Genomic DNA, 19,146 nt, shown 5'->3' with positions numbered 1-19,146 from the left:
CGAAAGCGCCGATTGATAAGGACATATCGGGACACCGGACTCGCACGGGCAAAGCAAAAAAGTCACAAGAGTTCGAGGACCAATCTTTCCTATCTATACAAATTTCAATCCTAATACACATGAAGAGTCAAAACCATGTATCTGGAAACATTCAACAAGACGTTAGCAAACGATGTATCATCTCATTTCTCCCCCCTCTCCTCCATTCCGTCTCTGATATCCATATCCATATCCATTTCCTCCCCCCTCGGTCCCGAATCCTCAACATCCATAGTACTATACCCACCCCCATCACTTCCTCACCACAAACCCCAAACACACCATCCCTCCTTCTTCCTTCCCTACTTCCCACCCAGACTCCCACCCACCTCTGAAACATTCCCGCACTCCCAAAATTCTCACATTATCAAACCCAAATCTCAAATCTTAAATCTCAAACCATCAAACATCAAACATCTTCACGTCAGTTAGTCAGACCCACTCACCATCTCACCATCTCACCATCTTAGAACTCAAAAATTTAGAATCGACCCAAGCGCTTACATAGTAACACTCCTACCTCACGTTCTACATCCATCCATCAATGCACACACAATAAGAAAGAAGAAAAGATCATCATCATCACCACCTCCCTTCTCTACCCCCATCCCAGCAAATCTCCAGTAACACTCATCATCCAGATCGCAACCCCTAACTTCATTTACAAATCCTCTCCCCCTCCTTCCCTCCCAAACCAAACAGAAAAGATACACACACTAAGCCCGCCCTGATACTAAGAACGTTGACCAGAAACAAACAAACAACATGAATAACTACGTGAATCAATCCCAAAGTGAAACAATGATTCAATGACTTAGTCTGTAGTATCTTTACCGTCAATGCCATAGAGAAAGACGGATCATTTATTTGCCATTCATACACAGATTTGTGTTACGGAAGGGCAGATGGATAATACTAAGTATCCACCACATTCCTCATTCTTTCACCAATATCACATCTCATACCCAATACCATACCTCACACTCAAAATTTCACTCATTCACAACTCCCCCCTTCCAGAATGTATCATCACGAAACCAGGAACAGCGAACCACAAAGTAAGAAAAAGCTCCGAGTAATGCTATGGACCTGAATATCAATGAATAGGAGGAATAGTAAGAAAAAGGCGGTGACGACGACGACAACCCGTTCATCATGCAACATGATCATCTAATTCCCTAAGCACATCCCTTATTTATCATCCATCACCACCCATCCATTCATCCATCATATTGCATTCCCCCGATATCTATCCACGACAAATCTTTCTCGCCCCTCCCACAATTTCTGACCCAATCCATCGCAAAATATTCCCCCCAGCAGTAGCGCTTACAAGTCTGCCATGTAATGTATTTCGTGTGTAAAAGAGTAAAGTACCTAAGTAAACCCAGACCAAAAAGTTGTCCATTCATCGAGTTTCGTTGACGCCAGCAAATCCTTTACGCAATAGGATAGAATAGAAGAGATAGAGAGAACACAGAGGAAATTCATCAACCCATCCATTATTCCGATCCGTCATGCTTTGTCGTATGTAATTTGAAGGTTATAGTAGGTAATTTAAATGGCGTATTTTCGGGTCCATTCTCTGGCTGTGGCCTCATATCTAGATCGGTCGGTCTTGTAAACGTGTGCGATCTCTGGAACAAGTGGGTCATCGGGGTTGGGGTCGGTGAGCATAGAGCAGATGGACAAAAGGACTAAAAGAAATGATTAGTTGTGATTTATCAAAGAGTAATCAAAATGACAATATACCTTTAGAGATAGTCAAGGCTGGGGACCATTGATCTCTCAAGATGTCTAAACAGATGCTTCCGTTGGAGTTGATGTTTGGGTGATAGATTCTAGTTGTGAAGCTGACCTTGGGAGGCTTGAATGGGTAGTCGGTAGGGAAATGGATGGCGAGGAAGAAGACACCTCCGGTATATGGCGAGTCAGACTAGGAGAGATGTTAGTAAATTGCTAGATGATCATGATAACTCATGAAATTCGAGATTCAAAGATCGTTGGCAGAAGGGCCTCGGATCAAAGAAACTTGAAGATAAGATCAAACTCACAGGACCCATGATGGTAGCTTGCCAGTGGAACTAAGTGAAACAAATAATGTCAGTATCCTTTCTTCGATATATCTTACTTGTCATGATATCAAGTCTATCTTGAGCGCATTCCAAGGTATTCTGTGCCTCGCAGGGGCATCAAATCTTGAAGGAAGAATAACATACCAAATCCTCTCCTATAGGGCCAGCAGAGCATGATGAGGGAGGGTCACTATTCAAACATCGTATTAGCACACTATTCCCAAGACTGCCCATATGATATATCGTCGCCGTCATGAAGTTTTTGATAATCCTGCACCAGACCCCGCTCACGAAGTAGCCCCACCAAGATCTTTCAAACGTCGTGGCGGTGACCAAAATGACAAGAAGGATAACATACCGGCCCAAGTCTGTGAGTTCCTTGTTGATTCTCTTCAAAGCCATTTTGAAGTATGTATTATGGTGTGGAGGGTGTTGTGTAGTATGAAGGGTTGTCGAGTATGTTGATGAATTTCTCGAGGTTGCAGTAGTTTAATGGACTGGTGAGTAAGTGGGCTGGGATTTCTGGTAGACACGATTTTGTTGTTAGCGACCACCCATAAAAAAAAACACGCGAGCGGCTATGCCGAAGATGACGGAAGGGGATAGAGATTGTGGGTACACGATGGTAACGAAGAGGAGCGGTAAATCTTTATATAAATGTATTTGGGAGAGTTATATGGATAGATGCTCTAGACAAACACATGGAGAAGATAAAGAGTCCTGGAGGTTTTGAATGGAATAACAAGCAAGATCCTACATACCGAGTTGAGAGAGCCGCGAGTGTTCTTTTGAATGCTGAGTACGAGGAGGTACTTTGGAGATAGGAAGAAGAGGAAGGGTCCTTTTAAAGATGGAATGTCTTTTTTTTTGAAATTTGAGTTGTAAGATCAAGTAGGCAAGTTCACTTATTTATCGAGAAGAAGTCGCAAGTCTGAGCCTGAGTCTTTCTTGTCTGTGTGAGATAACAACCGTATGGTGAATGTTCTTGGGCAGCCAGCCGTCGTTTTGCCTTTGCTTTTGGTTTGCCTTGTGCCTTGGCCTATCTTGTTCAACGTGGGCTGCAAAGAAGCGGCAAAAGTGCAGTATTCAATATAATTATTCAGCGGTAAACTGATTCACTTCTCTCTTCTCTTGTCAACAAATCACATACCAATATCGTGCCAGTAGAATTTAAAGGATTCACTTCGAACTTACCTGAAGATGACTAAGTATTGGTTAACCCTTTGCAATTCATGAGCAATCACGGAGTGGATGGTGGCTGTGGCAGTTATGACCGACCATTGATATGTGGATGGAAGAGGAGGCGGCCAACAACCACATTTACCTGGGTAGGCAATGTATCATCAAATCATGCTACCAATCCACTCAAATACCTGCCATTCATTCAATATACGTGACTTCTTTGCTCTCTCTTCTTTCCCTTCCACGGTCCCCGAAAATATCCGAGTGGTGGCAAACTTCAAAGCCTTTTCTCCTCGGCAAATCAAATCAGATCAAATCAAGTACATTCGACTATTTTCTATTCTCATGTTTTTCATGTTAGACAAGATATGACAAGTAAGATAGATATACGAGATGCATTTCACCAATGCTCAAGACACTGTTGATGTTGATTTTATGCTTTACATTTCTCTGTTCGATCAAGGCATCTTATGATAATTCCTACACATCTATTCCTCCTATTCACCCCTCTTCAAAAAAGAATCCTTCTTTTCAAGAGTTAAGAACCGACACCTTGATGGTCATTCTACTCCCACATCTACATGGGCCATTCAATATCTCATACATCCATTTCCCATTTCCCATTTTCCATTTGCTAAGTCGTTCAACTCAACCCAATTCAATCAACAAAATGCTTGGATACCAGTAATTGCTCTTCCCAGGATCAAGCCTAATGTATTTGTCAGCATTTACTCAAGTAGAATCACATCATAACAAAAGACCAAGGCAAAACTTACAATGAATATCACTTTGTCCCTCATAAGTTTGGGTGACGAACAAATTCGAAACGTGCCTTCCAATACCATACTCATCACTCGCAGCATTGCCACCAAAGATCTCCTGTAATGTTCTCGCATTCCGGAGTGCAGCATCGCAATTCTGTCTCTTAATCATACTGATCATCTCCGGTGCTGCTTCTCCCTTGTCCTTGAGTCTTCCAACCTGAACACAAGCCAGCGTACCAAAAGCCGCGTCCGAGACGGCATCTGCTAGCTTCTTCTGGACGAGTTGATATTTGGCCAATGGATTGCCTTTGAATTGTTTTCGTTCAAGAGCATATGTTCTAGCTCGATCTATACAATTTTCGAGCGCACCCGTCATGCCCCAAGCAATACCATATCTTGCACTATTCAAGCAAGTAAATGGTCCTCGAAGACCCTCAACTGTTTGAAACATATTTGCTTCAGGTACTGGACATTCATCTAGTTGAATCATACCAGTTAAAGAAGCCCGAAGTCCGTTTTTATCTTTCAAAGCAGGTGTTTCCAAGGTTCCTGGTGGACAGTCTGCTCGATCGATGATGAAACCTCTAATCTTGCCAGTCTCTTGTAACTTGGCCCATACCAAGAACACATCTGCGATTGGGGAATTTGTGATCCATGTCTTAGCTCCTGAAATTGAATAATAACCCTTCTTTGTTGGATGGGGTTTCGCAGTTGTCTCCATGGACCCAGGATCACTGCCATGATTCGGCTCTGTTAAACCAAAACAGCCCAACAATTTCCCCTTTGCCAATTTTGGCAAGTATTTCTCCTTTTGTTCCTGTGTGCCAAACTCGTCGATACCTCCCATTACTAGCGAAGACTGTACTGACATTCCAGATCGATATCCACTATCAACTCGTTCAACTGCCTTGGTAATAAGTCCCGAAGCAACATTTGATACGCCAGCACAGTCGTAGCCATTGATCGTAGCTCCTAGTAGCCCCAGTTCCCCCATTTCTTCGAGTATCTTTCGGTCATAATGTTCGTCTCGATATGCCTCTATTCGACCCTCCTTTAGCTTGCGCTCCCAATATACAATTAACGAACTTACGCAAAACTCGAGGTAACATCCGTTCCTGACAATACTGCTCCGCAGTTTCTGAAATAGCTATTTCCTCCTCCGTAAAAAGGTTTTGAGCCTTCAAAGGGTCTTTCCAATCAAATGGCTGCGGGGTAGCATGAGCAGCAAGACCTCTAATAGTAATGGCTGCCGGTCTCGCATTTGCCAATTGCCTGCCGGCATTTCGTAACATGGGTCTATACATCTTTGAATTCGACAAGTAAATTGTACTACCACTTGAAGATAACGGAAATGTGGGAGAGACTGTTGGGTATAAACACTTCCCCAGATGTACTAATGTTGTAAACTAATCCGGGCCGCCATTTAATGGATGCTGGAGCTCCGAGGCATGTTCGGATACAAACGGTTGTCGATCCGTGTGTACATATTGCATTGCAAGTACGTAGGTATGTGAGTATTCAACCCTGCGGTAAATCCATAATTCCATATGAAGATGGAGAAAATCAGCCACAGAGGTGTGAAGTATGAGCTAACTAATAGGTTGACAAATCTTTACATCCACTGGCGATCACATATCGTTGGTTGACTTTGTAAAGATCTCACAGGCGGCCCTTGGACATACTTTCCCCCGCAAACCGATCGGATGATGCCTGAAATCATAGCGGCTTCTGCTGCCTAAGGCTTGAACCACTTAACGCGAGAAGGTCGCGCGTCATGCACTTCATTCGCGTCAACTCCAAAATCTATCCAGAATCAAAAGTCTTCTCTCTTCCTTGACTTTTTGGTGACTCAAAACATACAACACCACCGCAATCATGGGTATTAAACAATTGATGTCCATCATCAAGGATGAAGCTCCTGATGCAGTTAAGGAAGGAGAAATCAAGAATCAATTTGGTAGAAAAGTTGCTATTGTAAGTGTTTTGCTGCTATTCATTCTATACTTCCATGTGCGCCATCGACTGACTTTTCTCTAGGATGCGTATATACTTCCTACAATCATATCTATACCTTTCAGAACCTAATATATTTCAGATCCATGTCCATTTATAGTTTCCTCATCGCCGTCCGCTCTGGAGGTGAGATGCTCACAAACGAAGATGGCGAAACTACCTCTCATTTGATGGGCATGTTTTACCGCACTCTCCGTATTGTCGACAATGGTATCAAACCAGTCTACGTATTCGATGGTGCACCACCAAAACTCAAGTCCGGCGAATTAGCGAAACGTTTCCAGCGCAAAGCGACTGCAACAGAAGGACTGGAAGAAGCAAAGGAAACTGGTACTGCAGAAGATATTGAGAAATTCTCGAGGAGAACGGTTCGAGTTACCAGGGAACACAATGCAGAGTGTCAGAGATTGTTGAAGTTGATGGGTATTCCATACATCATTGCGCCAACAGAGGCAGAGGCACAATGTGCTGCGTTGGCTCGAGCAGGAAAGGTTTATGCAGCGGCAAGTGAGGATATGGATACTTTGTGTTTCGATTCTCCCATTCTTCTTCGACATCTCACTTTTAGTGAACAGCGCAAAGAACCTATTCAAGAAGTTAGTTTGGAAAAAGTTCTTACAGGATTAAATATGGATCGCAAACAAGTAAGAGACCTTTACACTTGCCCTAGACTACGGTGCAATACTAACATAATCCAAAGTTCGTAGATCTTTGCATTCTCCTCGGCTGCGATTACCTCGACCCTATACCCAAAATCGGTCCCCATACCGCCCTCAAACTTATCCGCGAACACGGCGATCTCGAAACTCTAGTCGCATGGATCACCGCCGACAAGAAAGAACGTTATGCCATTCCCGAAGACTGGCCATACCAAGACGCCCGCGAACTATTCTTCAAACCCGATGTTCGTCCCGCCGACCACGAGGATTGCGATTTCAAGTGGGAAGCCCCCGACGTTGAAGGACTTGTCAAGTTTCTCGTTATAGAAAAAGGGTTTTCAGAAGATCGTGTCCGTAGCGCTGCTCAAAGACTTACCAAGAATCTAAAATCATCACAACAAGCTAGACTGGAAGGATTCTTCAAACCAATCCCAAAGACAGATGAAGAGAGAGCAAATCTGAAACGCAAAAATGATGAGAAGAACGAGGCAAAGAAGAAGAAGGTCAAGGATGAGAAGAAGGAAAAGGCAAAGGCAAAAGCAAAGCCTAGAGGAACTGCTTGAGTCTTTCAACTTATTCGCCATGACTTGGGATGAGAGAAACATGTATTATTTGTTAAATCAGGGCTTGCTTTATTCGCACAGGCGCACATGCATTAAATGAATGAATGGAAGACGGGGAATGGAGTTCAAGGCGGTAGGTAGGTAGGTAGGTAACATAATGTATTCCTGCTTTGGACATGAATCCCTACAAATACAACTATCCATGCATACCAGGTACATACTAGGTAGCTGGAAAGGAGAGGGCGGTATATTGAGATAGAGCATTACATGACGTAACAAATCTATTCGCTACCAAAAAAAAATACAAGAAAATAAATACACACTACAACATAATGCACAAATGCATTATTGGCCTCATCACAGATGTCAGTTTAGTTATATCCCTACTAACATCATCCATCCATCCATCCATTTAAACTCGATCATCAATTATTGGATTTGTTTTTTTTTTTTTTTCTTTTCTTCTCTTTTCTCTATCCTATCCTATCCTATCCTATCTCATCTCATCTTTTCCCATCCCATTCCAGCCTATCTCGTCTCATATCTCTATTCCAGTCACTCAATCAATCACCCATTCACTCATCCCCCACCTCCTCCTTCCCCACCCCCCTTCTTCCTCCTTTTAGCCCCCTCGCTTATTCCACAGAAATTCTCTCTCTCTCTCTCTCTCTCTCTATATATATACATGCAACCCCTCCACTTATCAATAGTTAACCCTACTTAATCTTAACAAATCTCACTACTTTCACACCCACACCCACCCCATAGCTCTCTCAAAACGCCGACTCAAACACATAACATCAATTTATAATTTTATTGTATATTCATTTATCCATCAATTATAATTCTATTCTATTCTACCATAATCTACTCTACTCCACCCCATCTAATCCTCTCTAATATCTACTCTTCTCTTCTTTTCTTCCAAACTCTCTTCTAATCAGCCATCATAATAATAGCAATAGTAATCGATCCCCTGTGCCTCTTTCCCAAGTCTCTCGCATACCATTCAAAACCATCCATCTCATCCTACACTTTATTCACTCTCTCTCCGTCTTCATCATACACCATCATATCAAATACCAAACCAACAGATACATAGCCCCCCTCCCTCCAAAACGCGATTTCTACTAAACCATCCCATGCTATTCGTACCAATGCCAATAAAACACCAAAAGAACAATAAACCTGTAATCGCCAATCCACACTCATCTCAATTTTTCACATCTCTCTGCAATCCTCCCCCACCCATCCATTCCTCAGTCCTGTCTCCACAAAATCCCTCCCCCAACCCAATCCCAAAAGCCTTTCCCATTCTCATTTCCAATTCTCCTTTCTTCAGAATCCCATTCCTCATCCCCATCACCATAAACATCCCTCTCCCTCATATTCGCCACATTACTCGCACCACATTCATGTTTCTTCCCAATTTTTCTCCCTCCAAGCTTTGTCCCACTTCCACTTCCACTTGGGCGACACCAACAACCCGGTTTATCACAATCGTGTATTTCATGCTCATGCTCATCCTCATCCTGTTCCAATCTCTTTCTCTCACCAGCACAGACCCCTCCCTTCCCCTTCCCCATACCCATCTCAACCCCTCTCAAAACCAACTCCCTCAATTCCTCCACCACACCCCCAAGCCTCTGAATCTCCATCTTATCCCCCTTCCGTTCCCTCTCCCACAACTCCTCCCTCTTCCGTCTTTCCCCTTCCTGTTTCGTCAATAAATCTTGAACCAAATATTCCACTCTCTTTCCTTCTGCCTCCACCTCTCCTTCCACTACCAGCCCCTTTCCATTTCCATTTTCTTTCACCGATACATCAAAAATTCCACGTAATTTCGCAAAAACACTCGTCTTCATTTCTTTACCCTCCTCCCCTGGAATTTCAGCATCAATCCTGCCCTCCACATCCATCTCGTCTAATCTCAGACTCTCCCCCATTTTCTTCATTTCCTCCCTCTCCATCTCTTCTCTATTTTCAAGACTCGTCAATTCTGAAGACTTCTGCACATCTAAAGAACACTCATCTCCACCTCCAGATTGACCCTCATCTCGAACCCCAATCCAACCCGCAAGCAAAGGGACCTCAGAAATCAACTCACAATCCTTTACTTCCGAATCCATGAACTTCGACTCCCTCCCAATCATCCCCCCATCACGTCTCCCACTCTTATAATCTCTCAAATCGCATCTTTGCCTATCCAGCGTTGTGATCTCCTGCTTCAACCCCATCTCATCCGCAGATAAGCCCCCAATCTCTCGCTCCTGTATTGCAGTACAAGATTCATTTATTTTCAAGCACCCACTAATCAACGATTCCCTACTCGCTTCTTTTTCCATCGAAATTTTCGAAGCAGAAATATCCCTATCCCCAAACTCAGGATTCGTCGAGCTCGATACCATCAGATTCTTCTCAAGTGATTCAACTTGGTTTTCCTTTAAGAACTCATCCACTGCATGCATAATCTCCTCCATATCTCTCTCCCTCTTCATTCTCTCCACAATTTTCATTAACCCCACCTCCCTAACCTCTCTCAACCACTCCATCTCCTCTGGGCTTTTCCGATCCTCTCCTCCCTGGCCAACTTTCTCGCCCTCCCAATCCTTCCCATAAACCACACTCCACACATCCTTCACTCTATCCCCCAACCGCCTTCTAGCCTGGTCAACATCCTCTCCCCCAAAATCAACAACCCCTTTCAACTCCCTCTCCAACCTCCCAACCATATTTCTCAAATCCTCAACTTCCCTCCTCAAATCTCTAATCTCCCCCTCCATCCCCTCCACCCTCGAACTCTGGAAAACTTTCCCCAGAGAAGAACTAGACGACTTCAACAAACTAGGCGATTTCGACCGATTGACTTTTTGCAGTCTCTTACGAGGAGATGGCAAGTGAGTACTTCCAGCCGGAGCCTCCACCGCTAGTAATGGTGGCGAAACAGGACCATCTAATTGGGGCATCGAACGCCGTATAATCGTAGGAACTACAGTCTTTATCAACACCATTCAATTCAACACACCAACACAACAATCAGAAAACCTCACCTTCACGAAACTTAACCTGTGAGCCACCCATCGAAACCCTGCCATTTTCATCCGTCATCAATTCCCACGATCCTACATCCGCCATCTTCATCTTCCCCTTTCGATTCATCACCGGGAGGTGGTTCCTTTCATCTCCCTCAATCTCAATCTCAATCTCCGTATCCCTATCCATCTTCATCATCATCTTCCCAAAACGAGCCATCGGTCCCGCAGAATTGACTTTCCAGAATCTTTCCATTTCCTCTTCAATTTCACTACATTTTTCGTTTCCCAACAACCATTCTTCCGATCCATCCCCATCAGAATCCTTAAGGTTACCAGCTCTTAACGAACCGGAAGAACATTGATGAAACCAATTTAAATCCTTCGGCCAACAAGGTTGAGAAAATGCTCTGTCTTTCGCAGGATATTGCGAAGCTTTTCTCTCCATAGCAATGCTCCCCAATTCACGCGACACAGTCTTCCCATTTATCTGCGACTCAAACATCCGATAACTAGCAGGGGCTTTACCAGCTTTTTCCCTGATAGTGTGGTACCGACCATGCTTGGGTGTCATCAACTGTATAACCCTCTGATGCACAGGCGAAAAGCGCTCCGAATTCGCAATATCGCGCTCGTTCTCACGTTCAACCGAGTCTTGACGAGTTTCCTTATGATTTGAAGAATCCCCATCAATCTCATCCCCAGAAATATCTATTTTTAGTTGTCGACATGGAGAATCCGACAATGTGAAGTTTTCCTCATCCACACTAACACCAACACCTACACATGACACACTCTCACCCTTCTCCCTCCCAACCTCAGCACAATTTCTCTCCCCCCTCCCCATCACAGACAACGATTTCGAACTCCCAAGATTACTTGAAACCCCTTCCATACCCACAATCACACAATCATCCCTCCCTTGCATATGAGCCCAGCAATCCTCGCTTAATCCCTCAATACTTGTCATCAGACCACCTTCCCCCATACCACAATCATCAAATCCACTCACACAAAACTCTCTCTCCTTCAGCGACCCCATCTCTCCCACCATCTCACTACTCTTACAAGAACGACTAGGAAAAGGCGAGCGACAAAGACCCTGCTTAGCCTCAAGGACTAAATGAGGTACTTTGAGAGAAAATCCTCGAATACTCTCTTTGCGCCTAATCTCCTGCGATACATCGAGAGCTTTATCGACACATCTCGATATCTCATCCCAGAGTTGCACATGTGGTGTTTTGGCCTTTTTTTCTGGCTCTTTCTCCTCTTCGGGCTTCACATCGATATCGATTTCACTAGTAAATTTTATATCAAGATATTTATCCTCCTTCTTGGTTTTTGAATCTCGAACGCAACCTACATCAAATAAATATGCCGATTTATTTTCATTTTTGTCCTCGTAATCGGATTTATTAGTAGTAGTCGATATTTCATATGATAGACATCCATCTGGAATTCTAGGTTCCGAAGTATATACCGAGTCGACACTAAAAATTCTCTCCAGCTTATGTTCACTCTTAGAGCTATCGGTATCGATACAGCTAGCAGTTGATGTAACATAAGAATCTGGCTCGTTTTCTTTTCCAACAGATGCAGATTCGTGCCAATCATTTTGTGTATCTTCGGCAGGTGTAACGTCGATTGTTGATGACGGTAGATCCGTTGGAACACTATGTCTAGTACCCACCGATTCCTTCTTAGCAAATACATTATTATCTAAATCTTTCACTCGATCTTCCTTCTCGCTACTTGTTCGGAACATCCTATGATTACTCGCCATCATACGACTGAGACCTCCGAACGACGAAGAAAAGTCATCTGCATCCTCTCCGTTCGAACCATCCATATCCATCGAAGCAATGTACTTCCCCTTCCCCTTACCTAGGGTTGGCGAATATTCCAACTCATCTTGAAGATTCTTATTCATCTCCTCTCCCCGCGACATCTCCAAATAACTCACGGTCTTCCCAATCGCAATGAGACTTCCGTCACTATCAAGCGATCCAACATTTAAAGGCTTAACCATATCTTCCTCAACATCATAAGTTGGAATATTAATAACAGTAATGATCGACTCATCAGAGCCAGATTCCGATGCCATGACAGAGTCTATTCCCGAGTCTCTTCTAGGACTTGGACTTGGATCTGGACCTGGACTTGATTTCGCAATATTCTCAGTGAAACATGAACCATCCAGTCCCAATCCAATTTTGGCACTACTCTTTCTCTTCTTGAGAATCTTGCCAGTCTTGATAGGTGTTCTCTCTCTTCGTCTAACAGTCTCTTTCCCATTGACCGAACCCGATCCAGCCCAAATATGCATTTTGAATGTTCTGGCAATCAATCAACCAACGAATAATGAATGAGGAGCACTGTAGGTAGTGACTAATTTACCACGAGACACTTCGAAGTGATATAATACCGACTTCGTCCACGAGGAAAGGTTTCTCTAAGAGTCAATCAGTATGACAATACAAAGATAGATTCAACAGTCGGCAGGTTCAATTCCAAGGCCAAGACAATCAGTGATATTCACTTACCCAGATTCTTATCCTTCAGCTCAAGCTCTCTGAGATTGATATCCTTAAATCCGTGAACCAATTCGCCATCAACACAGCACACGTATTCCCACTCCGCGATCCTGCACACACACAAACCACTTCCGAGAACCGCGTATGCTTTAACCAAAATCCTGATCCGAACCCCCAATCGCCTCGGCACCGAATCCACACACACACAGAACCAGCCGATAAAAAAGCGAGTATCCTACGTCCCGCACAGATGATTCGTTCCCGAATCCCAACCCCCCTTCAAAGACCCGTATTCTCTTTCGGGGAACGCGTATATCGATTCTTTCGAATCGATCTCTGATATCTGCGTCTCAAGCTCGAGAATTCCTCATGAATGTATATCCTGCACGATCTCCAGCTCTTCTTTTCCTATCAAAGCCCCGGAAAGTCGTGGAAGTGTCTCTCCGAAAGATGAAGGAACAAAAAGAAAGAGAATAAATATCCTCGTCGTTGTACCAGCTATATTCTACGATTGAAGATTGTGTGCTTTAGTCCCGTCGAACTCGCTCGTTTTGAAGAGATTGGGATCTTGGTTGTAACAAGCGTCTCTCTACGTGTATTGTGATAGAATTAGAATCCACCATCCACTCACTGTTGTGCCTTCCCTCTCCAACAACAACAACCACAACAACAACCAACCCAATAACCACACCAGCCCACTCCGCCCTATCCCATTTTCCCCATCTCTCCTTCCAAATCCAGCTATCTAGCTATTATGATCTACCTACCCACAGATTCTTCACACTACTCACTTCCCATACTCTTCACTCTGCTTACTCGATATCCGAACTCCGAAGTTGTTTGTTCCAGCTTAAAAGAAGATTTAGGGTTTGAATCTATCCACATTGACATCTGCATCTGCATCTGCATCCCCCTTAGTTTCCAAACGACCACGCAGTCAATTTATCGACCAACATTCAGATACAAGTCGAACCCCCCCCCCCCCCCCCCCCCAAAAAAGGCAAGACAACCTGAAGTTTGACTGCACACGAAATACGAAATACGAAATGCGAAATACGACCGATTCAAAGTGTGATGTGTGATGTGTGGTATAGCGAGGAAGAAGTAACCACAGACCGACAAATCTCCCCTTCTCCCTCCCCCCCTTCCATTCCTCTCCCTTCCTCTCCCCTCCTCTCTTCCCCAACCCCATGAGATCAAACGAAAAGTATCTAACCAAGTGCCTAACCAATACAAAATACAAAATACAAAATACAAAAAGGAAAAGGCAAAGGAAATCAGCGTAAGAACAACCACAAACCACAAATCACCACCTTCCACCTTCCACCTTCCACCCCCCCCTCCCAACAACCAGAAGAAAAGAGACAAACAAGCGGTACCGTATACCCCACCCAACCCAACCCAACCTAACCCAATTCATTTCCTCCCGATATAGAAAGTAGAAAGTAGAAAGTGGAAACACAGAAAAGACAAGACAAGGACAATTGATATATATTTAATAGAGAAGAGGAAGAGGAAGAGGAAGGAAACAACAGTATATATAACCTTTGCAAGCATCGAGAACTACTTAATACTTGGTTCTCACCACCTACTCACTCGCCTACTCACGCACTTGCAGTTTACATAATATAGACACAGACAGAGACATCACTACACAGCACACAACACAAAATATAAAAATATAATGCTTTTACATTTCTCATTCAACTCCCTTTCCTATCCTATCCTATCTACACTATCCCTGCTCTCCCCTCCTCTTTCCTCCCCCCTAAACCTACTATATACATCCCTCCCTCCCTCCATCCACACCCAATTTACACAATTTACACCACAACCACAATCAACTCATCAACATCAACACCAAAACCAACACCAATATTCAACAATCGTTTTAATTCCCTATCCACTCTCCCAACGATCTATCATCCATCCTCCCCTCCATTCATCCAACAAAAACAACAACATAATCAAATCTATCTACAAAAACTTTTTCTTCCCCCGTCTCCTCTCCTCTCCTCTCATCCTATCTCCTCTTCCGTTTCCCCTTCTCCCTCACACTCAACTCTCACCCACAAAACTCAGACTCAAACTCAAAGAAACAAAGAATACTAGAGATTGTGTCATTTATCCATCATCCCTTCCTCCTCTCCCCTCTCTCCTTCCACCAATCACTACAATAAACAAACAAAAAAGAAACTCAAGTATGCATACGATGACGATCCTCCAAATCAATCAAGCCATTCAATGACGGTCCCAGAAAGCAAAAACAAAGGCTAGCAGAGGCAAAAGAAAAAAAAAATGTGATTAAGAATCAATGAAAGTTTCCCATCCCACAAAAACCTCCCAGAGAGAAAAGAAAGTAAAAGGAAAGTAAAGTAAAAAAGGCGATTCGCTAGATGGTATCATGGTATCTTATCTTATCCTCCACTTACTGCGCTGCGCCTACTGACTATTGCTCCAACTCTACTCCTGATCAACTTGCTATGTATTATTTCACTCCTCCTCTATCCATCCCCTAAACAACCCCTGCCTATACAAATCATCTCCCTATCCCAATCCCAGAGTCTTTCTCTTCAACCGCCCTTCCATTTGGCGGCAAAGGCGGTAATTGTTTTTCCAAGCTACTTCTACTAATCATCCTCCTTAAACTTTGCGGTCTTCCTTGGTTCTCATTCAGACTCGGAGGATAATCTTTGGCAGGAGTAGCTGGCCTTCTCTCATCATCATCATCGTGTGTACTTCTAATACTCCTTCCACTTCTTCCTCCTGTGCTACTCGCTTCTCCCATTTCCTCAACAACTGGAAGTATCTGTCCCTGTAGTCCATTCGTCCTTTCCGCACTTGGGCTTCTAATTGTCGATACGGTTCTAGGTTCAATATGCTCTCGTCTTCCCTCATGCTCAGTTCTCAAGGCTTCGTTTTCAGCACGTTGAATGGTGGTGTTGTTTGTGACGGTACGGTGCACATGAGCACTATTTGAACGTCGACGTGTAGAACCCATGGTAAGGTTTGAGTCTGTGTGGGGTACGGGTGGGAGAGGACATTCTTCTTCTCGCGCAGCTTCTTCTTTAGATTTGGTGATTCCCTCAATAAATTCGACGAAACGGTCGCCATAAGGTTGGGGGTTAATTGGAGAAATCATTTTCTTATCATGCTTGAGACCCTCTGTTTTTGTATTAGCATATATTACCCCCTCAAATATGAAAGTTTACTCACTGAAAAGATGTTCGAGCTTCTTAAGAGTGCCATAATGAGTAAGGCAATCAATAATCGACAAGAAGAAAATTTCCTCTCCAGGACTATTATCTTCATGTGTAGCTCGGAACCCGCCATCATCACTGTAGAATGTGAAATCTTTCTTGTTTTCTTCTTCAATTTCATCCGGCATTCGTGAACTGCTTTGACCCATTGGAATTGGCTTTTCCTGCTTGATGATCTGGCGTAATTCTCTAGCTTTCCTAGCACTCTCCAATTTACTTGGCGTTCTCATTAAAGGTCCAGGTGGTCCAGAGTCATCTACTGGGCTATCCCCCCCAGGTTGGAAGACTTGCAAAGTCTTGTCTCGTAGATTTTCTTCGTTCCCCTTAGTCAAATCATGTATTCCGACCAACATACTGTAATCCATAATCTTCAATTTCTGCAATAATGCTACATCCTTCTCCATTTGTTCGAAGAAGACTCGTCTCTTTTCCGGCCCAAATTCCAGGTGAAGGTTTCGTCGAAGCCAATTCAAGTCTTTGAGCGTAGCACGGGGGTTTTGTTCTAGGTTCTCCTCTTTAAAATCTCGACCAATGGTTGATCCTTTCAAATCGAAGGTTTGATGAACATCGCGGTGTGGTGGGAACAAGTTGTTCATGACCACGAAATGAATCTTTCTTCCGTAAGGAATCTTCACTCGATGAAGTCCATAAAATTGGGATAGAAGCGTATTGGGATTATCCTCCACGTGGTGATAATAATCCTTCAAAATCTTCCTCAAGAACTTATGCTCGGAATGATGAATGGTTTTGATAATGTATTTATAATCTCTCGAGAAGTAAAAGAAACTTCCACTCTTTCCAGGCGATCCTAATTCAGAAAGAATGTATTTGCTAGTCAAGGACATGAGATAATCCGCAGGGTCCAACTTGAACCTTGCCCGAAGACTTCGAAACACCCACGGCGCATAGTCTTTAAATTTGAAATCATACTTTGCCGATGGGGTCAACTCATTCCCGGTACTGTGTATAGTATTAGCGAAATCGTTTCACGCATGTTGACTGTAACCTACATATCAAACGAGAATTTGTGCTTGGCCTCGAAATCTGCATCAGTCAATGGTCTATCAAGCTTCGCGTTCGTTCTCGAAACGGTAAAACGAATACCCGTCAACATATTATATGCCGTAACCCAGTTAACATGGTTTTGATCGACTTTCGTTCCAACAACCACTCTATCGTCATCTTCCTCATCCTTCTTTCTTCTCTTACTCGCACGCTTCTGTCGTACAGCTTCTGCCCATCTAAGTGCATCCTCGTCCGGAGGGACCTCTTCGTGAGGCATATTAGAATGTATCGATTGTGTGTTTCGTCTGTTGATACTCGAAGATCCACGTCTAGCACCTGCTGTAGCTACAGAAGTTGGAGAAAATCTTCCACTTGTAAAAACCGCGTCATTACCATCCCTTGAATTTCTACCCGAGCCAACTTTGGGCACTTCTAATGTATGTCGATGCTTTAACTGAGTAGAACCAGGATGCTGAAGAGAGTTTTGTGAGGGTGAAGAGGGCGGTGGATATGTTGGAGGGGAAGAAAGTGAAGAGAATCTTTGTGGTTGTGGTTGTAGTTGTGGCTGTGGTGAAGTGCTTGTAGAACGACCTGGCGTTTCGGGTATGGGTAATGAATTATTAGTAGGTACTGGAGTCGAAGGTAGTAAAGGTGATTGATAAGTTAATGGGCCTGTGCTATGAGGATTTGGCAGTGGTTGAGGATTCGAAAATCGATTCTGGTGTTCACTATCACTCGTAGTGATTGGTCGTGGTGAGTCTACGGTCGCGTTGGATATGGTTCCATTTGTCGATGCGAACGAGTTTCTATCTCCCGCACCATTCGATAACCTATTAAAGCCATTTGCAGGACCTGGACTCCTCCTTCCATTCTGGGATGAAGCATTGGGCTGTTCATTTACCGAATATGTACTGCCATTCATCGAAGAACGAGATCTGTAATCCCAACTACCTGCGCTGGATCGACCATTGGGTAAGGAGTTTAAGGTTGGCTCATGGTGAGAATCTCCGTTCATGTGGTGCCTGCCAGCTGAGCCATTGCCATTTGAGTGAGTGTTTGAGTAACCATTGGCATGGCCATTTGAAGCAGCACCACCATCGATATATGCATCCGATCCGTTCTCCAAGCCATTCCTTATTGAATTATGTGTTGAGGTTCTGCCATTTATGCCATTTACGGCATTCGCACCATTGACGGATAGCTTTTCGTGTGAATTTCGAAGATGGCTGGGGAGATCCAATGGGGGTCTCGATGACGAAGAATACATAGAGCCGCCTGTGTCGTCATTTAAGAACGATGGCATCTCTTCGAAGTGTGGCATTCGTGAAGCTGTTTAATGGGTATTGAGACTAAGTCGCGTTTGTTGTTGAAGTGAATCGAGAGGGTTTGGTAGTACGGTACGGGTAGTGGATGTTTAAAAAGGAGATTACGGGTTTTGCGGATGCGGGTGCCAATTGATAGTGCGTGGGTTATTGGGTAAGTAAGTAAGTCAGTAATTGACTAGTTGTAATGAGGTTCGAAGCGGATGGAAATTGAAGAGAGATAATTGGATAGAAGATGTGAGCATATGAACATATCAGCATATCATCATTTCTTGCGGGAGGGAGGGAGAGAGAGAGAGAGACGAGGTTAACACGGGCGTGGAAGGATTTGAGCAAGAGAAGATAGAAATGCGTGAGAGTGAGTGAAGACTGAAAGTAGAGGGAGCGAGAAATTAAAGAATTGCAAGGTTATTATTAGTAGGGTAGGGTAGGGTAGGCTGGGTGGGTGGTGGGTGGTGGTAGGTATCGGGATTAAACCAGGGATCAAAGCAAGTGTGCAGAGTCCAAAGACTGGGGAGTGGGTGGTAATTGACTGTACTGCACTGCACGGCACGGCACTGCACTGCTTTCCTTTTCTTTCCTTTCCCTTGAGCTTTGGTGAGCGAGGACGGAGTGAAAGGGAGCGATGATTGATTTCTACATTTATGACTAATCGGGAATCGATGTTGATTGCTCATCGGGGTTCACATTTATCATGC

General features: G+C 43.8%; 5 protein-coding genes across 7 annotated transcripts; 1 reads left to right on the top strand and 4 right to left on the bottom strand.

The window, feature by feature from the left end:
* Positions 1-1,017: 1,017 nt before the first annotated feature.
* BCIN_02g04920 (hypothetical protein) lies at positions 1,018-3,539 on the bottom strand. Of its 3 annotated transcripts, none has more exons than XM_024691345.1 (7): positions 3,309-3,539; positions 2,876-3,239; positions 2,473-2,636; positions 2,259-2,304; positions 2,094-2,123; positions 1,792-1,975; positions 1,018-1,736 (listed from the first exon to the last, which is right to left on the bottom strand). In XM_024691345.1, exons 3-7 carry the CDS (start codon positions 2,514-2,516, stop codon positions 1,597-1,599), a joined length of 444 nt encoding a protein of 147 aa, XP_024547114.1. In that variant the 5' UTR covers positions 2,517-2,636; positions 2,876-3,239; positions 3,309-3,539; the 3' UTR covers positions 1,018-1,596. The 3 variants fall into 3 exon arrangements, with proteins under 3 accessions (XP_024547114.1, XP_024547113.1, XP_024547115.1); XM_024691344.1 differs by having other exon boundaries at positions 2,876-3,237; XM_024691343.1 differs by having other exon boundaries at positions 2,876-3,232.
* Positions 3,540-3,665: 126 nt separating this feature from the next.
* Positions 3,666-5,719, bottom strand: BCIN_02g04910 (hypothetical protein). The gene is made up of 3 exons (XM_001546666.2): positions 5,151-5,719; positions 4,073-5,098; positions 3,666-4,005 (listed from the first exon to the last, which is right to left on the bottom strand). Exons 1-3 carry the CDS (start codon positions 5,362-5,364, stop codon positions 3,959-3,961), a joined length of 1,287 nt encoding a protein of 428 aa, XP_001546716.1. The 5' UTR covers positions 5,365-5,719; the 3' UTR covers positions 3,666-3,958.
* A 104-nt stretch (positions 5,720-5,823) lies between these two features.
* BCIN_02g04900 (hypothetical protein) lies at positions 5,824-7,732 on the top strand. Its single transcript, XM_024691342.1, has 4 exons — positions 5,824-6,034; positions 6,098-6,102; positions 6,156-6,717; positions 6,774-7,732. The coding sequence occupies exons 1-4, from the start codon at positions 5,936-5,938 to the stop codon at positions 7,293-7,295; spliced, it is 1,188 nt and encodes a 395-aa protein (XP_024547112.1). The 5' UTR covers positions 5,824-5,935; the 3' UTR covers positions 7,296-7,732.
* A 349-nt stretch (positions 7,733-8,081) lies between these two features.
* Positions 8,082-13,041, bottom strand: BCIN_02g04890 (hypothetical protein). The gene is made up of 3 exons (XM_024691341.1): positions 12,871-13,041; positions 10,346-12,779; positions 8,082-10,284 (listed from the first exon to the last, which is right to left on the bottom strand). The coding sequence occupies exons 2-3, from the start codon at positions 12,651-12,653 to the stop codon at positions 8,555-8,557; spliced, it is 4,038 nt and encodes a 1,345-aa protein (XP_024547111.1). The 5' UTR covers positions 12,654-12,779; positions 12,871-13,041; the 3' UTR covers positions 8,082-8,554.
* Positions 13,042-14,535: 1,494 nt separating this feature from the next.
* On the bottom strand, positions 14,536-18,886 carry Bcmss4. Its single transcript, XM_024691340.1, has 3 exons — positions 17,132-18,886; positions 16,078-17,081; positions 14,536-16,026 (listed from the first exon to the last, which is right to left on the bottom strand). Exons 1-3 carry the CDS (start codon positions 18,445-18,447, stop codon positions 15,401-15,403), a joined length of 2,946 nt encoding a protein of 981 aa, XP_024547110.1. The 5' UTR covers positions 18,448-18,886; the 3' UTR covers positions 14,536-15,400.
* Positions 18,887-19,146: the final 260 nt, after the last annotated feature.

The sequence above is a fragment of the Botrytis cinerea genome, chromosome 2, assembly GCF_000143535.2.
Source record: "Botrytis cinerea B05.10 chromosome 2, complete sequence".
Taxonomy (NCBI): Eukaryota; Fungi; Ascomycota; class Leotiomycetes; order Helotiales; family Sclerotiniaceae; genus Botrytis; species Botrytis cinerea.
The sequence above is the reverse complement of the archived record's forward strand: the minus strand, read 5'-3'. Positions and strand labels throughout refer to the sequence as shown.

What these genes read in the sequence shown, in the direction of transcription:
- BCIN_02g04920 (XM_024691345.1), bottom strand. Translation starts at nt 2,516, where the DNA reads ATGGCTTTGAAGAGAATCAACAAGGAACTCACAGACTTGGGCCG. An exon ending in GCCCTATAGGAGAGGATTTG is followed by an intron (nt 2,124 to 2,258) that starts GTATGTTATTCT and finishes TGTTTCACTTAG; the next exon opens with TTCCACTGGCAAGCTACCAT. An exon ending in AAGCTACCATCATGGGTCCT is followed by an intron (nt 1,976 to 2,093) that starts GTGAGTTTGATC and finishes CATCTCTCCTAG; the next exon opens with TCTGACTCGCCATATACCGG.
- BCIN_02g04910 (XM_001546666.2), bottom strand. Translation starts at nt 5,364, where the DNA reads ATGTATAGACCCATGTTACGAAATGCCGGCAGGCAATTGGCAAATGCG. An exon ending in GATGTTACCTCGAGTTTTGC is followed by an intron (nt 5,099 to 5,150) that starts GTAAGTTCGTTA and finishes AGGGTCGAATAG; the next exon opens with AGGCATATCGAGACGAACAT. An exon ending in GGGACAAAGTGATATTCATT is followed by an intron (nt 4,006 to 4,072) that starts GTAAGTTTTGCC and finishes CAAATACATTAG; the next exon opens with GCTTGATCCTGGGAAGAGCA.
- BCIN_02g04900 (XM_024691342.1), top strand. Translation starts at nt 5,936, where the DNA reads ATGGGTATTAAACAATTGATGTCCATCATCAAGGATGAAGCTCCTGAT. An exon ending in TAAATATGGATCGCAAACAA is followed by an intron (nt 6,718 to 6,773) that starts GTAAGAGACCTT and finishes CATAATCCAAAG; the next exon opens with TTCGTAGATCTTTGCATTCT.
- BCIN_02g04890 (XM_024691341.1), bottom strand. Translation starts at nt 12,653, where the DNA reads ATGCATATTTGGGCTGGATCGGGTTCGGTCAATGGGAAAGAGACTGTT. An exon ending in ACAGGTTAAGTTTCGTGAAG is followed by an intron (nt 10,285 to 10,345) that starts GTGAGGTTTTCT and finishes TAAAGACTGTAG; the next exon opens with TTCCTACGATTATACGGCGT.
- Bcmss4 (XM_024691340.1), bottom strand. Translation starts at nt 18,447, where the DNA reads ATGCCACACTTCGAAGAGATGCCATCGTTCTTAAATGACGACACAGGC. An exon ending in CACAAATTCTCGTTTGATAT is followed by an intron (nt 17,082 to 17,131) that starts GTAGGTTACAGT and finishes TACTATACACAG; the next exon opens with TACCGGGAATGAGTTGACCC. An exon ending in GAAGCTCGAACATCTTTTCA is followed by an intron (nt 16,027 to 16,077) that starts GTGAGTAAACTT and finishes ATACAAAAACAG; the next exon opens with AGGGTCTCAAGCATGATAAG.